We start from the raw sequence: 24,188 nt of genomic DNA, 5'->3' as shown, positions 1-24,188 counted from the left end.
CAGCTTTCCCCCAGATCCTGGATGCTTCCTCCCCCCAACTACCATGATCCGAATTCTACCTTGCAGGGCTGGATAGGACAGAGGCTGTACACTGGTACATATGAGGGTTGGAGGTACAGGGAATCCAGGGTGGATGATACCTTCAGGACCAAGGGTGTGAGGGACGATGCTGGGAGAGTGGAGGGTGAGTGGGTTGGAAAGGGGGAACTGATTACAAGGATCCACATGTGACCTCTTCCCTGGGAGAGGGACAGCAGAGAAGGGGGGAAGGGAGACCCCGAATAGGGCAATATATGACAAAATAACGAGGTATGAATTACCAAGGGCATATGAGGGAGGGGGGAAAGGGGAGGGAGGGGCGGGGGGGAAAAGAGGACCTGATGCAAGGGGCTTAAGTGGAGAGCAAATGCCTTGAGAATGATTGGGGCAGGGAATGTATGGATGTGCTTTATACAATTGATGTATGTATATGTATGGATTGTGGTAAGAGTTGTTGGAGTCCCTAATAAAATGTAAAAGAAGAAAAGAGAAAAAAAAAAGGAAAAAAAAAAAAAGAATGAAGCACATTAGGATTGGAAGGAGTCTTACTAACAATCTTTGCAATGAGTGAGGAGGACTTGGTGCACTTGCTGATGACGATCAAGGATTGCAGCCTTCAATATGGATTATAATTCAATGTAAAGACAATCACAAGTCTCACAACTGGACCAGTAGATAACATTATGATAAATGGAGAAAAGATTGAAGTTGTCAAGGATTTCATCTTGCTTAGGTCCACAATCAGTCTCAGAGAAGCAACAATTAAGAAGTCAAAGGATGTATTGCATTAGGTCAGTCTGCAGAATTTTAAGAGTCTCATGCTCCACTGGGAGCTCGCTGGGCACTCCAATCACTTTAAAGTGTTGAAAAACAAGGAGACACCTTTGAGGGTTAAAGTGTGCCTGACTCATGTCATCACACTTTAATCCAATCACTTCATATGAAAATTGGACATTAAATAAAGAAGACCAAAGAAGAATGGTTACATTTTTATTATATTCTGGCAGAAGAATATTGCAAGTGTCATGGACTGCCAAAAGAAAAAAAACAAACATCTATCTTGGAAGAAGTACAGCCAGAATATTCCTTTGAGGCACCAATGGCGAGACTTCATCTCAAGTACTTTGGATATGTTATCAGGAGACACCAGTCCCTGATGAAGGACATTATGCTTGATAAAGTAGACGGTCAGTGTAGAAGAGGAAGGGTCTGTACAAGACATATTGTAACACTGAACTCAAACGTCAGAACAATTGTGAGAGTAGTGCAGGACCAGGCAGTGTTTCATTCTATGAGTCGGAACTGACTCGATGGTACCTAACAGGAACAACAAGAATTCTTGAAACGTGTAGGTCAGTTAAATTACATGCTAAAGAGACATTGCAGATAAGATAAAGGCTATGCATTTAAGAGGAAGTGATTTTCCTGAATCATCTAGGTGGCCCCAACCTAATTAGTTTTTAAAATTGAAATAGCCCTGCTTTATTTAAACTATCCCTGGTGGCATAGTGGTTACATATTGACCCATGATCCTCTGGAGATAGATTGTCCTTTTCACTGCCGTCAACAGCTAAAGTCTCGGAAGCCCACAGGGCTGTGGCTATGAGTCAGCATTGACTTGACAGCAGTGAGTTTGGTGTTAGTGGAATGTTTAAACAATAGGAGCCCCACGTCATCAGCAGTTTGAAACTACCAGCAGTTCTGCCGAAGAAAGACTGGGTTTTCTACTTCTATAAACAGTTACAGTCTCGGAAAGCCACAGGAGGACAGTATGAGTTAGAATTGACTTGATGGCAGTGAGTTTGGTTTTTGGTTATTTAAGTAATGATGAAAGGAGACATGGGAGTGATTCCAAATGGGAGTGAGAGTCAACTCTGTTGCTGGCTTAGAAAACGGAGGAAGTGGGCCAGGAGCTAAGGAATGTGGCTTTTTGAAGCACATTCAGCTTTCAGCAAGCAAGGAAATAAAGGCACTCAGTCCCTCAAGCATAAAGATCTGAAGTTTGCCATCAACTTGAATAAGCAAAGAAATGCATTCTATCCTAAAACTTCAAGAATGCCACCTAATACCTAAAGTTTAGACTTCTGTTATTTAGAAATGTAAGATAATAAATACCATAATAAATTTGTACTGTATTTACCGCAATTTATGATAATTTGTTATGACAGAAATTGAAAGCTAATTCACTGTTATGTTGATTAATTAATTGCCATTTTACCTTTACATGGTGGCTGTTATTGGTGTTATTTGTTGTTTTCTTCTGTGAGGGGACTTCAAAAAGTTTTGGACAATGGAATTAAAAGATAATGCAAATATTCCCTGCACTCTTTAAAGCCCCCTCATATTTTTATTCCTTCAGAGAATTTTCACATTTATAAAGTAGTTTTAATTACACATTTATAAAGTAGTTTTAATTAAAGAAGGCAGTAGAAAACTTGGAGTTAAAGACATTCCAGTTAGTCTTCATTCTTTTGTTGTGGGCATATTAATTCCATCTGCATGTTTTGACATTTCTAGAATAGAAAAGACTTATCAGATTGCTTCACATTTGTTCAGTTGCTTGCTCACTGACTCCTATTCTCAAATACTTGTTCGTTCAATTAAAATGGAACATTTACTGTGTGCTTGGCAAAGTATCTTGGGAACATGACATTTAGTAAGATATGATTTTTGGGTAAGTGCTGTGAATGAGATCGCACAAATTGCATTGGTGCAGATAAAATGTACTGGCTACCAAATCTAGTGAGGTTGGTGGACAAGGGGTACTGTTAGATCAGTTGTAAAGGGCAACTAGGAGTTAGAATAAATTATCCTAGATTTTAGGTCAGTTACTTAAAAGGTCAGTGTTAGCTGTGTTTTGGGATTACCTCTATATAGTTTCCTAGGGGACACTGTGATTTTACACTTAAAAACTTATTAAATCTTGATTGGCATTGTTTATGTTTTTCTCTCATTTAATAGAAAGTTAGAAAAGTTAGTTTTACACCCGGGTAAAATTTTATGTGACTATAATTTTGAGGGGAATTTAATGTGCCATCATCATTTTAGAAAATACGCAAATGTAATCGTTTCATATTTGTTTTTTAATGTAGAATGGAAAATATAAGTTGAAGTAATAAAAATAACAATTCTATAAATTTGCTAAATATAATAAGCTATGCTTTTAATTTAAATAGCAAATAGTAATCTCTGATGAGCTATTTTATGAGAGAATCCAAAAATTATAAAAGGTCATTTTTTATATATCTATTAATAAGTTATGAGATAAAAATTCTAAATTCTAGGATTTCCTGTTTTAAAGATGCTTTCTTATAGAAGAAAAGACATTTGGAAGTATTATATAAAGTTAAGAATCAAATGTTCATCACAATATTTCTAAAAATATGTTTAAATAAAAATCGATGTAACTTTTTAATTAAAGGAAAGCAAAGTGTTGCGAACAGTTCCTCTCCTGGCAGCATGTCTCCCGCAGGAAAAATGTAAAGTCAAGATTGGTCGTCGCTTCAGTGAAGAAAGGTAAATTAATGCAGGTAAAAAGCAAAAAAGGACTCAACCTAGTCATTAAATCCATAACAGGCTTCAAAGAAAGTGGTAAAAAAATGGAGAATGTTGTGTTCTCCCTTGCTCTCAAGGAAATTATATATGACAACCATAACAGGTTGGACTGCGCACAGGAGTGGTAGCGTTTTAGTTCTATAGCGAAATATGTTGAACCTAATGAGCAAATTATTTTTAAAAGTCTATGCAGTATGGCAGAGTATTGATATGAGACTCAGCTGGTTTTCCTTTGATTACTAAGATGCTGTTTACCCAGTAATTATTATTGGCTGATAGATTTTAAATTAAAAAGGATTCAGACTATTGATTTATTATTAGACTGGTAATTGAATGATTAATTTATATATTTTTAGAGTAGGATATATAACTATGGGAGAGATTACGTTTATGCTGCTTTTTGGGTAGCTAGAGAAACCGCATCTTTTTTTCCTTCTCCAAAATGGGCTTAAACCTAACAGCGTGTGGATGACACAGGCCTGGACCGTGTTTTGCTTTGTTATACATAGAGTGCTACGAATTGGAAGTGACTTGATGGTACCTAAATACCTTGGTTGGTAGTTGTTGGTTGAAAACCTGTGCAGTGTCAAGTCTTCAGTGAATTTACTGCTTTGCCAATTGTCAAGGTCCCTAAACCTTTTGCCATTTCCTATGCATATTTATTATGTTATATGTAGGAGTGTTTAGCAGTAAGAGGGAAGTCCTGGGAAGAAGGGAGCTGCTTCATAAGAATTCAGCCTTTATACATTTTAGATCATGTTGTCAATTTCTATTAAAAAAAAGCTTACTACAATTTGGATTAGGGTTATATTGTATCTGTTGATTTACTTTGGGAGAATTGTTGTGTTAATATGTGAAAAATTATGTAACTACCCAGTTATGTAGACCATATATCCCCAAATTATTTGCCTATAGCTCCCTTTTCAGAAAGCAGCAACAAAACCCCTCAACACCCCCCTTCCCCCCCACCCCCCGCCGGCAAGTAAAAAACGTTTGTACTGGAGCCCACAATCCAGGAAGCGCTATAGAACTCTGCTTTTGCGGCCCTCGGGATTTGCCAGCACTTTCCCAGTCGGGCAGTGCCTCCTACTTTGGGAAACACTGAACGAGACCTACTTTTAATTTTTCTCAGTAATGTTTTTTCATTTTCAATTAGATATTTTAGAGGTCTTCTCTTGGATTAATTACTAGTTATTTTATGTTTTTGGCACTATTGTAGGTAGAATAAAAATGATATTTAACTTTTTGTTTCCAAATATAAGAAGCTCTGTTGTGCAGCAGGTCAGGGGCTTAACTGCTACCTGATAAGTTAGTGGTTTGAACCCACCCTGCAGCTCCCTAGGGGCCAAACCTGGCAATATTCGTATGTAAAGAATGCAACCAAGAAAAACCAATGACAATATGTGATTTATCAAGGATTAACGAGGGTGAGAGGGTTGGGGAGGGAGGAGAAAAGAGAGGAGCTTATACCAAGGGCTCAAGTAAAAATTGTTTTGGAAATTATGATGGCAACATGTGTACAAATATGTTTGATGCAATTGATGTATGGAAAGTTATAAGAGCTGTAAAAGTCCCCAATAAAATGATCTTATATAAAAAAAGAAAAGTCAATGAGTCAGTTATGCTGTTGAATGGGATCAGTATGAGTTACAAGTGATTTGATAACATCCAACAACAGTGTACTAGAAAGAAGCTGATTTTTTTATATTAACTCTGTAGTAACTTTACGAAATTCATTTATTACTTGAGGAAATAGTTTTTTTTACATTTTATTTTATTTATTTATTTTTTAATTTTAACAATTTATTGGGGTTCATACAATTCTTATCACAGTTCATACATATACATACATCAATTGTATAAAGCACATCTGTACGGTCTTTGCCCTAATTATTTTTTTCTCCTCTTTTCTTTTTTTACATTTTATTAGGGACTCATACAACTCTTATCACCATCCATACATATACATACATCAATTGTATAAAGCACATCCATACATTCCCGGCCCCAATCATTCTCAAGGCATTTGCTCTCCACTTAAGCCCCTTGCATAGTTTTGTAAATTCTCTAGCAGTGCTCTCATTGTAGATAAGGTCAGTTACTTCCCCTTTTCTGATATCTATTCCTTTATTTTTTTGTCTTCATGTCTTATTGCAATAACTAGGATCTCTAAAAAGGGTGAGGAAGTGATTTGCATTCAACTCCTAACTTAGCAGTTGGCACTTCCACTCTACCTTACCCTTCGTTAGTCTACTCTTGTTAAGATTATAGGGTATATGGAGCAGTTTCACGTTGTAGCAAATGGGATCCCATGATTTGGAAATGAGTTGATAACAACTAACAACAGCAATAGGCTCTCCAATAACGGTTAACAGAAGTGGTGAAAGCCAGAATCTTTACCTTGAACTCAACCTCAGTGGATACTGTTGATATACTAGTCACTATCATTTTGTAGATTCCATTGATCAATTTTAGGAAGTTACCTATTATTCTTAAAATGTTGAAACTGTCTTGGTTTATTAGAGAGTTGGAGTTGTACGTTTTGGGCAAGCCTTGTCAATTTGTTTTGTATTAGATATATGCTGCCCTCATAAAATGATTGACAATTTTTATTTTCTCTTTTAATTTCAAGAAGTAGTTATATATGACTTTATTATTTTTCTTTAATATTTGATAGAATTGACTAGTTTAGCCATCTGAACCTGTAGTTTTTCTTTGTGGGAAAGTTCTGAATTACAAATGCAATGTATTAACCAAAAGACAATTTAAAATGTCTATTTTTGATGCGTAATATTTGATAATTTGTACCTTTCAAGGATTTATACAAATCATCTGAATTGCTGAATTTATTGCCGTAAAGTTGTTTGTAACATTTCTTTGTTATCTTTTTAACATTTTTAGAATTTCTTGGGGTTTTTTTTCTGCCTGGTTTTTGGAACCACCACTTGTCTGTCAGTTTGTGAGCTGTATGTTACTTTGATGCTAGAAGCTGTGTCACGAATATTTCAAATACACCCAGAGTGACAGGTTTCAAACACAGCTTCCAGAATAAGAAGAGACTACAAAGGAGGAATAGGGTGTTCACTTCTGAGGAATCAGCCACTGAAAATCTTATGAATAACAGTGGGACATTGTCATATTCTGAAGCATCTTGAACAGAATATAGTCCGAGAGAGCGCAAGAAGATGGGCCGCTCAGGTCAGAAGGCACTGAAAATATAACTGAGGAAGGACTGCCTTCTCACAGTGAGAAGAAACATTTGCAAACATCTACTGGTAAACAGAACTTAGAATGTACAAAATATGAATCTAGGAAATTTGGAAGCATAAAAAATGAAATGGAATGTATAAAGATCAACATTCTAGGCATTAGTGAGCTGAAATGGACTGATATTGGCAATTTTGAATCAGAAAATCCTATGGTTTGCTATGTTAGGAAACTACTATGAATGAGGTCACATTCATTTTCAGAAAGGACATTTAGAATGTTGAGAATCTATTGATTTTATAGAGATTTGAAGTTGTACGTTTTGGAGCATACCTTGTCAGTCTTTTTTGTATTAGTAAAAGACCTATTTATTTTTTTAAATAACTTTTTGGAGCTCTTACAACTTTTATAAAAACCTATCTTGAAGAACAGTGCTATCTTGTAAGAGTTAATTTCCATCCAAATTCAACAAAATCTAATCAATACAATTATTATTCAACATTATGCACCGACTACTAAAGTAGTGAATGCACTTTAAAGTACTTTATAGTAAAGTAATGCAGAAATTGGAAAATTCTACCAATGTTTCAGCCTGAAATTGATTTAACATACAATCCAGATATATTGGTAATTATTGGAGTTTGGAATGCAACAGTTAGAAGATAGAGTAAGGAAAAGTAGTTGAAAACATGGTATTGTTGATACAAATGAAGCTGGAAATAGCATGATAGAATTTTGTAAGTCCAATGACTTCTTCATAGCGGTATACTTCATAATCTTCCAAAAAGGAGGCTGTACACTTAGTAGACTTCTCCAGGTGGAATACAAAGAAATTAAATTAATGACATCTGTGAGGAGATGATAGAGAAGCTCGTTGTGAGCAGTTAAAACCAGAGCAAGGACCTTCTGTGGAACAGACAATTAATTGCTTTTATGAAAGTTCAGGTTGAAGGTGAAGAAAAATGAAACAAGTCCATGGGAGCCAAACTCTGACCTTGAGTCAATCCCACTAGATTTGATAACATCTCATACACAGATGTTACACATATACCAGAAGACTTGATGAGCTGTGGGATGACATCACGACCATCATTCATAAAGAAACCAAAGGTCATTAAAAAGCCAAGCTAAAAAGATAATAACCAATGTCAGAAAGAACTATGAAGTGTGAACTTAATTGTAGTGTCCACCAAAGCAAACTCACTGCTCTTTAGTCTATTCCTACTCTTAGTGACCTATAAGGCAGAGTAGACCTATTTCTAAGGGTTTCTGAGATTATAACTCATCATGAGAGTAGAAAGCCTAGTTTTCTTCCAAGGAGCCACTGGTATTTTATAACTGTGCACATTATGTTTAGCAGTGAAAAACACAACCACTACAACATCAGGGTTTGTAAAAAGATTGAATAGAAAATTTTAAAGTAGCTTGAAAAGACAGTAATGTATTCTAAGGAAATGTGCAAAGACCTGGTGTTAGAAAACCAAAAAGGAAGAATATATTTTGCATATCTTAAGCTGAAAAAACTCAAGAAAAAAATGCAAGCCTCAAATTGTAACATTGAAAGATTCCAATGGCAAAATATTGAATGATGCAGAAAGCATCAAAAGAAGATGCAAAGGATACACAGATACTATACCAAAAAGAATGAGTTGGCATTGAACCATTTTAGGGGTAGGATATGATTGAGAATGCATAGTACTGAAGGAAGAAGCCAAGCTGCATTTGAAGGTGTTAGTGAAAAACAAGGCTCCAGGAATTGACAGCACACCAATGGAAATGTTTCAGCAAGCTGATGAAGCGCTGAGTATCCTTAATGTGATGCACTGACACAGTAGGTGCAATGAGAGGCTTGAACATAAGATTATAAGGATGGCGTTATGGTGTATTGTTTCATTCTGCTGTACATAGGGCCACTATGAGTCAGAACTGACTGGCTTAACTACCACACTTACTAGAACAACATTTTTTTTTTTAACAATTTATTGGGGCTCATACAATTCTTTTCACAGTTCATACATATACATACATCAATTGTATAAAGCACATCTGTACAGTCTTTGCCCTAATCATTTTTTTCTCTTTTCTTCTTTTACATTTTATTAGGGACTCATACAACTCTTACCACAATCCATACATATACATACATCAATTGTATAAAGCACATCCATACATTCCCTGCCCCAATCATTCTCAAGGCATTTGCTCTCCACTTAAGCCCCTTGCATCAGGTCCTCTTTTTTTTTCCCCCTCCCTCCCCATTCCCCCCTCCCTCATATGCCCTTGGTAATTTATACATCGTTATTTTGTCATATCTTGCCCTATCCGGAGTCTCCCTTCTCCCCTTCTCTGCTGTCCCTCTCCCAGAGAAGAGGTCACATGTGGATCCTTGTAATCAGTTCCCCCTTTCCAACCCACTCACCCTCCACTCTCCCAGCATCGTCCCTCACACCCTTGGTCCTGAAGGTATCATCCACCCTGGATTCCCTGTACCTCCAACCCTCATATGCACCAGTGTACAGCCTCTGTCCTATCCAGCCCTGCAAGGTAGAATTCGGATCATGGTAGTTGGGGGGAGGAAGCATCCAGGATCTGGGGGGAAAGCTGTGTTCTTCATCGATACTACCTCACACCCTAATTACCCATCTCCTCTCCTAAACCCCTCTATGAGGGGATCTCCATTGGTCGACACTTGGGCCTTGGGTCTCCACTCTGTACTTCCCCCTTCATTTAATATGATATATATATATACATATATACACATACATATATACATATATACACATACATACACACACTTATATCTTTTTTTTTTTGCATGATGCCTTATGCCTGGTCCCTTGGGCACCTCGTGATAGCACTGGCCGGTGTGCTTCTTCCATGTGGGCTTATTTGCTTCTGAGCTAGATGGCCGCTTGTTCACCTTCAAGCCTTTAAGACCCCAGACACTATCTCTTTTTTTTTTAAAATTTTTTTATTTTAACAATTTATTGGGGCTGATACAATTCTTTTCACATTTCATACATATACATACATCAATTGTATAAAGCACATCTGTACAGTCTTTGCCCTAATCATTTTTTTTCTCTTTTCTTCTTTTACATTTTATTAGGGACTCAAACAACTCTTACCACAATCCATACATATACATACATCAATTGTATAAAGCACATCCATACATTCCCTGCCCCAATCATTCTCAAGGCATTTGCTCTCCATTTAAGCCCCTTGCATCAGGTCCTCTTTTTTCCACCCCCCTCCCTCCCCATTCCCCCCTCCCTCATATGCCCTTGGTAATTTATACCTCGTTATTTTGTCATATCTTGCCCTATCCGGAGTCTCCCTTCCCCCCTTCTCTGCTGTCCCTCTCCCAGGGAAGAGGTCACATGTGGATCCTTGTAATCAGTTCCCCCTTTCCAACCCACTCACCCTCCACTCTCCCAGCATCGTCCCTCACACCCTTGGTCCTGAAGGTATCATCCACCCTGGATTCCCTGTACCTCCTACCCTCATATGTACCAGTGTACAGCCTCTGTCCTATCCAGCCCTGCAAGGTAGAATTCGGATCATGGTAGTTGGGGGGAGGAAGCATCCAGGATCTGGGGGAAAGCTGTGTTCTTCATCGATACTACCTCACACCCTAATTAACCCATCTCCTCTCCTAAACCCCTCTATGAGGGGATCTCCATTGGCCGACACTTGGGCCTTGGGTCTCCACTCTGCACTTCCCCCTTCATTTAATATGATATATATATACATATATACACATACATATATACATATATACATATACACATACATACACACACTTATATCTTTTTTTTTTTGCATGATGCCTTATACCTGGTCCCTTGGGTACCTCGTGATCGCACTGGCCGATGTGCTTCTTCCATGTGGGCTTATTTGCTTCTGAGCTAGATGGCCGCTTGTTCACCTTCAAGCCTTTAAGACCCCAGACACTATCTCTTTTGATAGCCGGGCACCATCAGCTTTCTTCACCACATTTGCTTATGCACCCACTTGTCTTCAGCGATCCTATCATGGAGGTGTGCAGTCAATGATATGATTTTTTGTTCTTTGATGCCTGGTAACTGATCCCTTTGGGACCACTCGATCACACAGGCTGGTGTGTTCTTCCATGTGGACTTTGTTGCTTCTGAGCTAGATGGCCGCTTGTTTATCTTCAAGCCTTTAAGACCCCAGTCACTATCTCTTTTGATAGCCGGGCACCATCAGCTTTCTTCACCACATTTACTTGTTCACCCACTTTGGCTCCAGCCGTTGTGTCGGGAGAGTGAGCATCATAGAGTTCCAATTTAATAAAAGAAGGTATTCATGCATTGAGGGAGTGTTTGAGTAGAGGCCCAAGGTCCTTCCGCCACCTTAATACTTGACCTATAAATATAGACACATAGATCTATTTCTCCATCCTCCTATATATATTTGCATGTACATGTCTTTGTCTAGACCTCCATGAATGCCCTTTGACTCCTAGCTCTTTCCTCCATCTCCCTTGACCTTCCTCCTGCCCTACTACCATGCTTCATCGCCACCTGGGCTAGAGTATACCTCCTCTCTAAGCAACCTTACCCTTGATCATTTCCCACCAGGCCTGTCACTCCCCCTTCTCTACCATTTGGGGTCACATGTTTTTCCCTTGTCCCTGGGTTTGTTAACACCACTTCCTTACCCCCCCTACCCCCCCACCCCAAGTCCCCCCAGAACTGTCGGTCCCGTTGTTTTTCCTCCAGATAGTTCATCCAGCCTGTCCTATTCAGACAGACCTGTGGAGTCACTAACATGCACGAAAACTAGACAGAGGAAAACAAAGCAACAGTGTACAACCAGACAACAAAACAACAAAAACAAACCACTGACAAAGAACAGAACAAAACAGTTCACAAGAGAAAAGCTTGTAGTTAGTTCAGGGATTGTTTGCTGGCCCTTAGGAGCGTTTTCCAGTCCAGTCTGTTGGGGCACCACGCCCTGGCCCCAAAGTCCACTTTCAGCATTCCCTGGGGACCTTGCCACTCCATTCCCTTGCTGTTCCGCTGCACTCCCCCAGTGATTTGCCTCGGTGTGGTGGGATCAGGTCAGGTGCAATTCCCACACTGTGTCTCCGGTGCTGTCCCCTGTATCGCCCCTAGTCACTGAGGGGCATCATGTCTCATAGTGGGGCCAGCCATGTTGTTCTCTCTGTGGACTGGCTGCTCTACTCAGGAACATCATCATCACGGCCTGGTGGGCCAGGCTGTGCTCCACTCTCTCCTCCTGCCCCTTCATCTGCTCCCGTGTGCTCTGATCAAATATGTCCATCTCCCAGAGCTGCAGAGTCAATGTCGTCCTTTGGAACAAATTCTTTTCGGGGGAGGGGCAGGAATCCACTTAATTTATGGTGCTGGGGCCAGCCTCCCAGAGCTCTCCACCGGTTCCCTCCTCCATGCCGGGATATTGCATTCACACCTTGCGACACTGGGTTGGAGTCTGGTCCCACTTTCCCTGTGGAGATATAAACAATACCCTCCCCTTGGGTGGATTAATGCCCCATGACCCCACTACCCTTTTCTTCCTTGTATTCATCCTTTTGTTTTCCTTTCCCCACCTCCTCCACCATTGTCTACCATGTACATCCCTGGTTTTGGTCTGGTCTCTTCCATACTACACCGTCTTCACCCCTAAAATGTTTGTATACAGTAACTTTTTTCCCTATGCCACTTTTGCTTTTTAAAAAAAAATTTTTTTTAAATTCTTACCTCAGCGCACTCATGTTGTACTTGTCCTTTTGTGCCTGACTTACTTCGCTTAGCATGATTTCCTCCAGTTCTTCCCATGCAGCTATGTGCCTCATGCGTTCATCACTGCTTTTTAGTGATGTGTAGTATTCCATTGTATGTATATACCACAGTTTTTTAATCCAATCGTCAGTTGATGGAAATTTGGGTTGCTTCCAACTCCTTGCAATTGTGAACTGTGCCGCAATGAACATTGAAGCACAGATGTCTGGTCTTGGTTTGTTTCTTGCCTCTTCTGGGTATATGCCCAGTAGGGGGATTGCTGGGTCATATGGTAACTGTATTTCCATCTGTTTTAGGTATCGCCAGATTGATTTCCATAGTGGCTGTACATACTTACAGTCCTACCAGCAGTGGATGAGAGTTCCTGTCTCCCCACAGCCCCTCCAACACTTGTTGCTTTCTGATTTTTTGAATTGGGCTACCTTTGAGGGTGTCAGGTGGTACCTCATTGTTGTTTTAATTTGCATTTCTCTTATGGCTAAAGATCGGGAACATTTTCTCATATGTTTGTTGGCCATTCGGATTTCTGCCCCTGTGAAACTTCTGTTTAAGTCCTTTGCCCACCTTTCAAGTGGGCTATTGGTTTTTTTCTTTTTGGAAGCTAGCAGAGTACTGTAGATTTTAGTAATAAGGCCTTTGTCTGATGTGTCATTGCTAAAGATATTTTCCCAGTCTGTGGACTCTCTTATTACTCTCTTGGTGAATTCTTTAGATGTACACAAGTGTTTTATCTTCAGTATATCCCGTTTGTCGATTTGTGCCTCCTTTGTGTTTGTGCCCTTCCCTATTTCTGATAGCCTGTGTATTCCCTGCGCCAAAGTTCTCAAGTTGGTCCCAATTCCCTCATTGATGGCCCTAATAGTTGGGGGTTTAACTTCAAGGTCTGTGATCCACCTTGAGTTTATTCTTGTGCATGGAGTGAGATAAGGGTCTTGCTTCATTTTTCTGCATGTTGATATCCATTTTTTCCAGCACCACTTGTTAAAGAGGGCATCTGCTTCCCATTTGATCTTTTGGGGGCCCTTGTCAAAGATCAGCTGTGTGTATGCTGATGCTTTTATTTCTGGGTTTTCAGTTCTTTTCCATTGGTCTGAGTATCTGTAATTGTACCAATACCATGCAGTTTTGAGAACTGTGGCTGTATAGTATGTGCCAAAGTCAGGTAAAGCAAGCCCTCCCACGGTGTCCTTCTTCTTGAGGAGTTCTCTGCTAATTCTGGGCTTTTTCCCTCTCCATATGAAGTTGGTAATCAGTTTTTCCATTTCTTTGAAGAAAGATGATGGTAATTGTATCGGGATAGCATTAAACTTATATAGGGCCTTTGGCAGAACTGACATCTTAAGTATATTAAGTCTCCCAATCCAAGAGCATGGAATATTCTTCCATTTGTTGAGGTCGCTCTTGGTTTCTTGTAATAGTGTTCTATAGTTTTCCCTATATAGATCTTTTGTTTTTTCTTTTAAATTTAATTAATTAATTTATTTATTTTAACAATTTATTGGGGCTGATACAATTCTTTTCACAGTTCATACATATACATACATCAATTGTGTAAAGCACATCTGTACAGTCTTTGCCCTAATCATTTTTTTCTCTTTTCTTCTTTTACATTTTATTAGGGACTCAAACAACTCTTACCACTATCCATACATATACATACATCAATTGTATAAAGCACATCCATACATTCCCTGCCCCAATCATTCTCAAGGCATTTGCTCTCCACTTAAGCCCCTTGCATCAGGTCCTCTTTTTTTTCCCCCCTCCCTCCCCTTTCCCCCCTCCCTCATATGCCCTTGGTAATTTATACCTCGTTATTTTGTCATATCTTGCCCTATCCGGAGTCTCCCTTCCCCCCTTCTCTGCTGTCCCTCTCCCAGGGAAGAGGTCACATGTGGATCCTTGTAATCAGTTCCCCCTTTCCAACCCACTCACCCTCCACTCTCCCAGCATCGTCCCTCACACCCTTGGTCCTGAAGGTATCATCCACCCTGGATTCCCTGTACCTCCAACCCTCATATGTACCAGTGTACAGCCTCTGTCCTATCCAGCCCTGCAAGGTAGAATTCGGATCATGGTAGTTGGGGGGAGGAAGCATCCAGGATCTGGGGGAAAGCTGTGTTCTTCATCGATACTACCTCACACCCTAATTAACCCATCTCCTCTCCTAAACCCCTCTATGAGGGGATCTCCATTGGCCGACACTTGGGCCTTGGGTCTCCACTCTGCACTTCCCCCTTCATTTAATATAATATATATATACACATACATATATACATATACACATACATACACACACTTATATCTTTTTTTTTTTTTGCATGATGCCTTATACCTGGTCCCTTGGGCACCTCGTGATCGCACTGGCCGGTGTGCTTCTTCCATGTGGGCTTATTTGCTTCTGAGCTAGATGGCCGCTTGTTCACCTTCAAGCCTTTAAGAACCCAGACACTATCTCTTTTGATAGCCGGGCACCATCAGCTTTCTTCACCACATTTGCTTGTGCACCCATTCGTCTTCAGCGATCCTATCATGGAGGTGTGAAGCTAGATGGCCGCTTGTTTATCTTGAAGCCTTTAAGACCCCAGTCACTATCTCTTTTGATAGCCGGGCACCATCAGCTTTCTTCACCACATTTACTTGTTCACCCACTTTGGCTCCAGCCGTTGTGTCGGAAGAGTGAGCATCATAGAGTTCCAATTTAATAAAAGAAGGTATTCATGCATTGAGGGAGTGTTTGAGTAGAGGCCCAAGGTCCTTCCACCACCTTAATACTTGACCTATAAATATAGACACATAGATCTATTTCCCCATCCTCCTATATATATTTGCATGTACATGTCTTTGTCTAGACCTCCATGAATGCCCTTTGACTCCTAGCTCTTTCCTCCATCTCCCTTGACCTTCTTCCTGCCCTACTACCATGCTTCATCGCCACCTGGGCTAGAGTATACTTCTTCTCTAAGCAACCTTACCCTTGATCATTTCCCACCAGGCCTGTCACTCCCCCTTCTCTACCATTTGGGGTCCCATGTTTTTCCCTTGTCCCTGGGTTTGTTAACACCCCTTCCTTACCCCCCCACCCCCACCCCAAGTCCCCCCGGAACTGTCTGTCCCGTAGTTTTTCCTCCAGATAGTTCATCCAGCCTGTCCTATTCAGACAGACCTGTGGAGTCACTAACATGCACGAAAACTAGACAGAGGAACACAAAGCAACAGTATACAACCAGACAACAAAACAACAAAAACAAACCACTGACAAAGAACAGAACAAAACAGTTCACAAGAGAAAAGCTTGTAGTTAGTTCAGGGATCGTTTGCTGGCCCTTAGGAGCGTTTTCCAGTCCAGTCTGTTGGGGCACCACGCCCTGGCCCCAAAGTCCACTTTCAGCATTCCCTGGGGACCTTGCCACTCCATTCCCTTGCTGTTCCGCTGCACTCCCCCAGTGATTTGCCTCGGTGTGGTGGGATCAGGTCAGGTGCAATTCCCACACTGTGTCTCCAGTGCTGTCCCCTGTATCGCCCCTAGTCACTGAGGGGCATCATGTCTCATAGTGGGGCCAGCCATGTTGTTCTCTCTGTGGACTGGCTGCTCTACTCAGGAACATCATCATCACGGCCTGGTGGGCCAGGCTGTGCTCCACTCTCTCCTCCTGCCCCTTCATCTGCTCCCGTGTGCTCTGATCAAATATGTCCATCTCCCAGAGCTGCAGAGTCAATGTCGTCCTTTGGAACAAATTCTTTTCGGGGGAGGGGCAGGAATCCATTTAATTTATGGTGCTGGGGCCAGCCTCCCAGACCTCTCCACCGGTTCCCTCCTCCATGCCGGGATATTGCATTCACACCTTGCGACACTGGGTTGAAGTCTGGTCCCACTTTCCCTGTGGAGATATAAACCATACCCTCCCCTTGGGTGGATTAATGCCCCATTTCTGTCATGCTGATTGTACTTACCTCAGGGGACTCATGTTGTACCTGTCCCTTTGGGTCTGGCTTACCTCGCTTAACATAATTCCTTCCAGCTCTTCCCATGAAATAACGTGTTTCATGTGCTCATCGGTGCTTTTTAGTGCTGCATAATACTCCATTGTGTGTATGTGCCAAAGTTTGCTAATCCACTCGTCTATCGATGGAAACTTAGGCTGTTTCCAAGTCTTTGCTATTGTGAATTGTGCCGCAATAAACATTGGAGCGTGTATGACTGGTCGTGTTTTATTTGCTGCTTCAACCGGGTTTATGCCCAGTAGAGGGATGGCTGGGTCGTAAGGTAGATCAATTTCCATTTTCTTTAGGTATCGCCAGATTGCTTTCCACAGTGTCTGTACAAATCTGCACGACCACCAGCAGTGGAGGAGGGTTCCTACTTCACCACAGCCCCTCCAACACTTGTTGCTCTCTGATTTACTGATCTGGGCTAGCCTGAGGGGTGTTAGGTGGTATCTCATGGTTGTTTTGATTTGCATTTCTCTTATGGCAAGGGACTTCGAGCACTTTCTCATATATTTATTGGCCATATTGATCTCCTCTCTAGTGAAAGTTCTTCTCATTTCTTTTGCCCACTTCCTTAGGGGGTTAACTGTTTTCCTCTTTTTGCAGGTCATGATGGTGTTGTAGATTTTAGTAATGAGCCCTTTGTCTGATGTGTCATTACTAAAAATCTTCTCCCAGTCTGTGGGTTGCCTTGTCACCCTCTTGGCAAAGTCTTTCGAGGTGCACAGGTGTTTTATTCTTATTAGATCCCATTTGTCGATTTCCAGATCACCTGTGTGTGTCCCCTTCCCTGTTGCAGTGAGCCTATGTGCTCCCTGGGCCAGTGCTCTGAGATTAGTCCTGATTCCCTCCTTAATGGTCCTGATGGTTTGGGGTTTGACTTCTAGATCTGTGATCCACCTTGAGTGTATTCTTGTGCATGGGGTGAGGTAGACGTCTTGTTTCAACTTTCTACATGTGGATATCCATTGTTTCCAGCACCACTTATTAAAGAGGGCATCTGCTTCCCACTTGACGTTTTTGGGACCCTTGTCGAAGATCAGTTGTCTATATGCTGATGATTTTACTCCTGGGCTTTCTATTCTTTTCCACTGGTCTGAGTGTCTATCATTGTGCCAGTACCATTGCTGTTTTGACCACTGTAGCTGTGTAGTAGGCATTAAAATCAGGTAGGGCAAGTCCTCCAATTGTGTCCTTCTTCTTGAGGAGTTCTCTGCTAATTCTGGGTTTCTTCCCTCTCCATATGAAGTTGGTGGTCAGTTTTTCCAGTTCTTTGAAGAAGGTTGATGGTAATTGGATTGGTATAGCATTGAACTTGTAGAGTGCTTTAGGAAGAACTGTCATCTTTACTATGTTCAGCCTACCTAACCATGAGCAGGGGAGCTTCATCCATTTGTGAAGGTCACTTTTGGTTTCCTGTAATAGGGTTTTATAATTATGCTTATAAAGGTCTTTAGTATTTTTTGTTAAGTATATTCCTAGGTATTTCAGTTTGTTCTTGGCTACTGTGAAGGGTACTTCCCTCTTAATCGCCTCTTCCATGGCCCTGTCCGATGTGTATAGAAACCCTACCAACTTCTGTTTATTGATCTTGTATCCTGCTACTCTTCCGTATTCCTCTATTGCTGTAAGTATTCCAACGGTGGAGTTTTGGGGGTCTTCAATGTATAGGATCATGTCATCTGCAAATAACGATAGTTTCACCTCCTCCTCTCCCAACTGGATCCCTTTGATGTCCTTCCGCTGTCTTATGTTGTTAGCCAAAACCTCCAAAACGATATTGAATAGAAGAGGGGACAGGGGGCATCCTTGTCTTGTACCCTTTTTCAGTGGTATTGTTCTTGTCTTTTCTCCATTGACTATGATGTTGGCTGTTGGTCTTTCATAGATAGCTTGTATGAGCTTGAGGAACTTACCTTCCAATCCTATCTTCATGAGTGTTTTGATTAGGAATGGATGCTGGATGTTGTCAAATGCTTTTTCTGCATCTATGGATATTATCATATGGTTTTTATCCTTTTTCTTCTCGATGTGGTGTATGATATTGATGGATTTTCGGATGTTAAACCATCCCTGCATCGCTGGGATGAATCCTACTTGGTCGTGGTGAATGATATGTTTGATGTTCCTTTGTATTCTATTGGCCAATATTTTGTTAAGGATTTTTGCATCTATGTTCATTAGAGATATTGGTCTATAATTCTCTACACCTGTGGGGTCTTTTCCCTGTTTGGGTACCAAAGTAATGCTGGCTTCGTAAAATGAGTTTGGGAGCTTGCCGTTCTTTTCTATGTTCTGGAATACTTTGTGGAGGATGGGTATCAGCTCTTCCCTGAATGTTTGGTAAAATTCTGCTGTGTAGCCATCTGGCCCTGGGGCCTTTTTCCTTGGTAGGTTTTTGATGACACTCTCTATTTCTTCCTTCGCTATGGGTTTGTTGAGGTTCTTGATCTCTGTCTCAGATAATCTAGGGATAGATTGTTTTTCTAAATATTTATCCATGTCTTCCAGGTTTCTGAATTCATTAGAATACAAAACTTCATAGTACTTCTTGATTATCCTTTTTATCTCATTGGGGTCTGTTGTTATTGCCCCCGATTCATCCCTCATCCTGGCTATTGATGATTGCTCCTTTCTATCTTTGGTAAGCTTTGCCAGGGGAGTGTCAATTTTATTAATTCGTTCATAAAACCAGCTTCTAATTGCGTTAATCCTTTGCATTGTTCTTTTGTCTTCCCACTGGTTTAACTCCGCCCTGATTTTTATTATTTCTTTTCTCTTGCTATTGGAGGGGTAGTTCTGTTGACTCTGTTCTAGTTGTTGGAGGTTTTGTGTTAACATATCTGTCATACGCCTTTCTTCTTTTTTCATGTATGCATTCAGTGATATCAAGCTACCTCTAATAACTGCCTTTGCAGTGTCCCATAAGTTTTGATATGTTGTATGCTCGTTCTCATTAGTTTCTAGAAATTTCCTGATATCCTCTCTGATCTGGACCTTAACCCATTCATGTCGCAGGAGATCGTTGTTTATTCTCCAATTGGTGGCCCTTGCTTTTCTGGGTGCCCTCCTATTAATCTCCAGATTTATGGCATGGTGGTCTGAGAAAGACGTCTGGATAATATCTATGTGTTTGAATTTACTCAGGCTGGCCTTGTGCCCCAGCATGTGATCTATTCTTGAGAAAGATCCGTGTGGATTGGAGAAGAATGTGAAACCTTTTGCTTTTGAATGAAAGGCTCTATAGATGTCTATCAGGCCCTGTTGCCTAATTACATTGTTTAGCTCTCTGGCCTCTTTGCTGAGCTTCTTTCCCTGTGACCTGTCTTTCTCTGATAGTGGAGTGTTGAAGTCCCCCACTATTCTTGTTGTTTCCGTGATTTCTTCTGTCATTTTTTTAATAGTTTGTTTGACGAAATTTGCCGCACCATTATTAGGTGCGTAAATATTCAGTATGCTTATTGCTTCCTGGTTTACTGAGCCTTTGAGCATTATGTAATGTCCCTCTTTGTCTCTTTTCATGTTTTTGATCTTGAGATCCATTTTGTCAGAGATTAAGATAGCCACTCCTGCCTTCTTGGAGTTACCATTTGCTTGGTAAACTTTCTGCCAGCCCTTTATTCTCAGCATATGCTTGTCTGCTTGCTTAAGGTGTGTCTCTTGCAGGCAGCAGATTGATGGGTTATGTTTTCTAATCCAATCCTCCAGCCTCTTTCTTTTAACATATGAATTGAGCCCATTTGTATTCAGAGTGATTATTACAATCTCTGGCTTCATGGTTGCCATATTCTGTTTTGTGTTTTGGGTCTTTGCCTATCTTCCTTCATATCAGTGTACTGTGTTTGAGTGGAGGGTTTCTATCCTGTCCTCTTTTCCATCTGAGGCCCTGTTGTCCTGGTATGTGTTGCTGGCATGTTGGCTTCTAGATGGAGATGGGCTATGTGGTGGTCTCCTGGTGGTTCTAGTTGGAGCTTGATCTTCTGGTCATAGTGAGTCAGCCAGTATGTTCTGCAGGGTCGGGTGACTTGCAGTATATTTTTTGAGTTCTTCCTTGTCCTGGAAGACCCTTATCTTACCCTCTATCTTAATGGATAACTTGGCAGGGTATAGGATTCTGGGGGAGGCATTTTTATCTTTCAGTTTTTGGAAGATGTTGCTCCATTCTCTCCTCCTCTTCATGGTTTCTGCTGATAAGTCTGAGCATATTCTTACCTGCGTTCCTTTGTATGTGACTGTCTTCCTTTCTCTTGATGCTCGTAGAATTTTCTCTTTTTCCCCTAAGTTGGATAATTTTACAATTATATGTCTTGGCGTGTTCTTCTTGGTGTTTAGCTTAGCCGGTGTCCTCTCTGCTTCCTGTATGAGAGTCGGATTCTCCTTTGTTAGGTTGGGGAAATTTTCTTCCAGGAATTCCTTTGCTATCTTGGCGGTCGATTTGTGTGTTATGTTGTGTTCCGGTAGACCGATTATTCGAATATTATTCCTCTTCATAGCATCTGTCATTGATCTCAGGCTGTCTTCTGTTTCTTTAATTTTCCTATCTGATTGTTTTTCTCGCTTGCTTCGTTTGGTTTGAGCGTCCTCGAGTTCACTGATATAGTTCTCAGCCTCCTCAAGCCTAGATATAGCTTCTGTGACCTTTTGTGTGGCCTCTGCTACCTCCTCTGTTAGTTTCTGCAGTTCCTTTTGGTGGATAGTATTCATCCCCTCTATTGTGGACTTCATCCCCTCTATTGTGCATTTCATCCCTTCTATCGTTGCATCCTTATTTTGGTTTGCTTCTCTTAGCTCCTGTATTACTGCAAGCAGAGTTCTGAAGATTTCCTTTTGTGGCTGATCTATATCTGTTTCTTCTATGAGTGAGGTTAGGTCTGTTAAAGTGCCTCGTTTCTCTGATTTTTTTGTTGGGAGTGATGTGGTCTGTTGATTTTTCCTTGATCCTTTAATAGGCCCCATGCTTCTGGGAGACAGGAGTAACCTTATTGTGTGGAGGCTCAGGCCACTGTGCCGTCTCCTGGGGTGGCTGGGGCGGGCTGCGGCAGGCTTAGGGCTGGCACTGGGGACCCAACAGGGCCCCAGGTGGTGAGAGCTGGCTGGAGCTCACTGACGGCTCCTCAGGGACTGCAAAGCCGAGACCCAGGCTCCACTGCAGGTGGAGTGTTTGATCTGCCCGGGCTGTAAGCGGGCGCGGGGAGGCCCCTCGGATAGCTGCGCGACACTGCAGGGAACAATGGTGTTCGCTCTCCGCCCTTTTGGCGCGAAACCGCAGGGGGTAATGGCGCCGGCAAAGGAGGCTTGGCGCGAAACCGCAGGGGGCAATGGCGCCCTTCCTCTGGTCAGGCTCAGAGTCGCCGCCGCCGGGGTCCCCGCAGCACCCTGGGGAGGGCACCTACTCTTGTGCCTTGCGCAGGGAGGGGCCCTTGGTGGGCAGACTCAGCAGCGCGGGGCGCGGCGCTCCGCGGAAGCTCAGGGTCCGGGACAGGCGCAGGTTGGGCTATGGCTCCTGTTGGCGGGAAGTGCTCAGCACAGGGTCCCCGCCAGGAGTGGAGCTGGCGCTAGGCTGCCAGGGGCTGGCGGGGCCGGGCAGGGGTGGGAGGCCGGAGCATGGAGGGCAGGTGGAGAGGTCCGTCCGCGGCAGCGGTGCGGGTGGATGGTCCCCCGTGGGGGTCGCCAGACAACCCGCGGGTCCGCTCCCCTGAGCTTGGATGAATGGAGGGAGGGACATGGGCCCGAGGGCAGATCGCTGCCCTGCGGGGAGAGGGGAACTGCGGGAGAGGAAAGCTTCTCTCCCAGTGGGGATCCGCGAGTGGGGAGTGGGCCGCTGGAGTAGGGGAGCGTGACCTGCTGCCCCTGTCTAGGCAGGGCAGGCAAGCGGCTCTGGGCTGGCGTCCGGTTTGGGGATGGAGCCTAGGCCGGTCGCCAGTGAGCTCACGGCAGCTTAGTGGCCAGAGATGCCCCACTAGTCCGGTCCTCTTTCACCTAGACCCCTGCTCAGGACAAATACGTGGGGTAGGACTGGGGTGCTGTCCCAGGGGGATATTTCACTCACCAGACTCTTACTATTCAGCTACCTGGTCGCCAATCCCGCTTTGTTTGGAGGAGCTCTCAGAGTATGCCGGTGTCCCTGTCGGCCATCTTCCCCAGACCTCTGATCTTTTGTTTTTTCAGTCAAGTGTATCCCTAGATATTTCAGTTTGTGTTTGGCTGTTGTGAAGGGTACCACCTTTTTGATCTCTTCTTCTGTGGTCTTATCTGATGTGTATAACAGTCCGATGGACTTCTGTTTGTTGATCTTGTATCCTGCCACTCTGCCAAACTCCTCTATTGCTTCCAGTACTCCCCTTGTGGAACTTTTGGGATTTTCCATATATAAAATCATATCATCTGCAAATAACGATAGTTTCACCTCTTCCTTCCCCAGACGAATACCTTTGATGTCACTTCTTTGCCTTATGCTGTTAGCTAAAACCTCCAGCACGATATTAAATAGGAGTGGAGACAAGGGGCATCCTTGTCTGGTTCCCTTTTTCAGTGGGATTGTGTTAGTCTTTTCTCCATTGACTACCACTTTGGCTGTTGGTTTTTCATATATAGCTTGTATTGTCTTGAGGAACTTTCCTTCCATTCCTATTTTCGCTAGTGTCTTAAACAGGAATAGGTGTTGGATGTTGTCGAATGCTTTTTCTGCGTCTATTGATATTATCATGTGATTCTTATACTTTTTTCATGTCAATGTGACGAATAATACTAATGGTCTTTCGTATGTTGAACCATCCCTGCATCCCTGGTATGAATCCCACTTGGTCATGGTGAATTATTTGTTTTATATACTTTTGTATTCTGTTGGCTAGTATTTTGTTAAGGATTTTTGCATCAATGTTCATTAGGGATATCGGTCTGTAGTTCTCGATTCTTGTGGGATCCTTGCCCGGTTTGGGTATGAGAGTTATACTAGCTTCATAGAAGGAGTTTGGGAGTTTGCCATCTTTTTCTATGTTCTGGAAAAGTTTGTGTAGGATTGGTATTAGTTCTTCCCTGAATGCTTGGTAGAATTCTCCAGTGTATCCATCTGGTCCAGGGGATTGTTTTGTTGGTAATCCCTTGATAACCTTTTCTATTTCTTCTATTGCGATGGGTCTGTTGAGATTCTTGATGTCCACCGAGGATAGTCTAGGGAGGGATTGTTTTTCCAGGAATTTGTCCATGTCTTCCAAATTGTTGAATTCATTGGAGTACAATCCTTCATAGTATTGTGTAACTATCCTTTTGATTTCATTAGGGTCTGTTGTAATGACCCCTCTTTCATCCCTTATTCTTGCTATTGAGATTTGTTCCCTCCTTTCTTTGGTTAGGTTTGCCAATGGTCTATCGATCCTGTTTATCTTTTCAAAGAACCAACTTTTAGCGATATTAATTTTTTCCATAGTTTTTTTATTTTCCCTCTCCTGAATCTCAGCCCTGATTTTTATAATTTCTTTTCTTTTGCTATTAGTAGGGTTGTCCTGCTGACTCAGCTCTAGTTTTTGTAAATTTTGTGTCAGCGTATCCATCATGAGTCTCTCTTCCTTTCTCAGGTGTGCTTGTATTGCTATGAACCTTCCTCTG

General features: G+C 42.0%; 1 protein-coding gene across 1 annotated transcript in view; it reads left to right on the top strand.

The window, feature by feature from the left end:
• The window catches only part of DTWD2 (DTW motif tRNA-uridine aminocarboxypropyltransferase 2), a 192,238-nt gene that overhangs the window by 60,916 nt on the left and 107,134 nt on the right, over positions 1–24,188 (top strand). Inside the window, exon 3 of the mRNA XM_075543088.1 lies at positions 3,461–3,555. Coding sequence (XP_075399203.1) covers positions 3,461–3,555 — 95 coding nt within the window. The remainder of the gene's footprint in view (positions 1–3,460; positions 3,556–24,188) is intronic.

This window comes from Tenrec ecaudatus, chromosome 2 (genome assembly GCF_050624435.1).
Source record: "Tenrec ecaudatus isolate mTenEca1 chromosome 2, mTenEca1.hap1, whole genome shotgun sequence".
In the NCBI taxonomy this organism is placed as follows: Eukaryota; Metazoa; Chordata; class Mammalia; order Afrosoricida; family Tenrecidae; genus Tenrec; species Tenrec ecaudatus.
The sequence above is the reverse complement of the archived record's forward strand: the minus strand, read 5'-3'. Positions and strand labels throughout refer to the sequence as shown.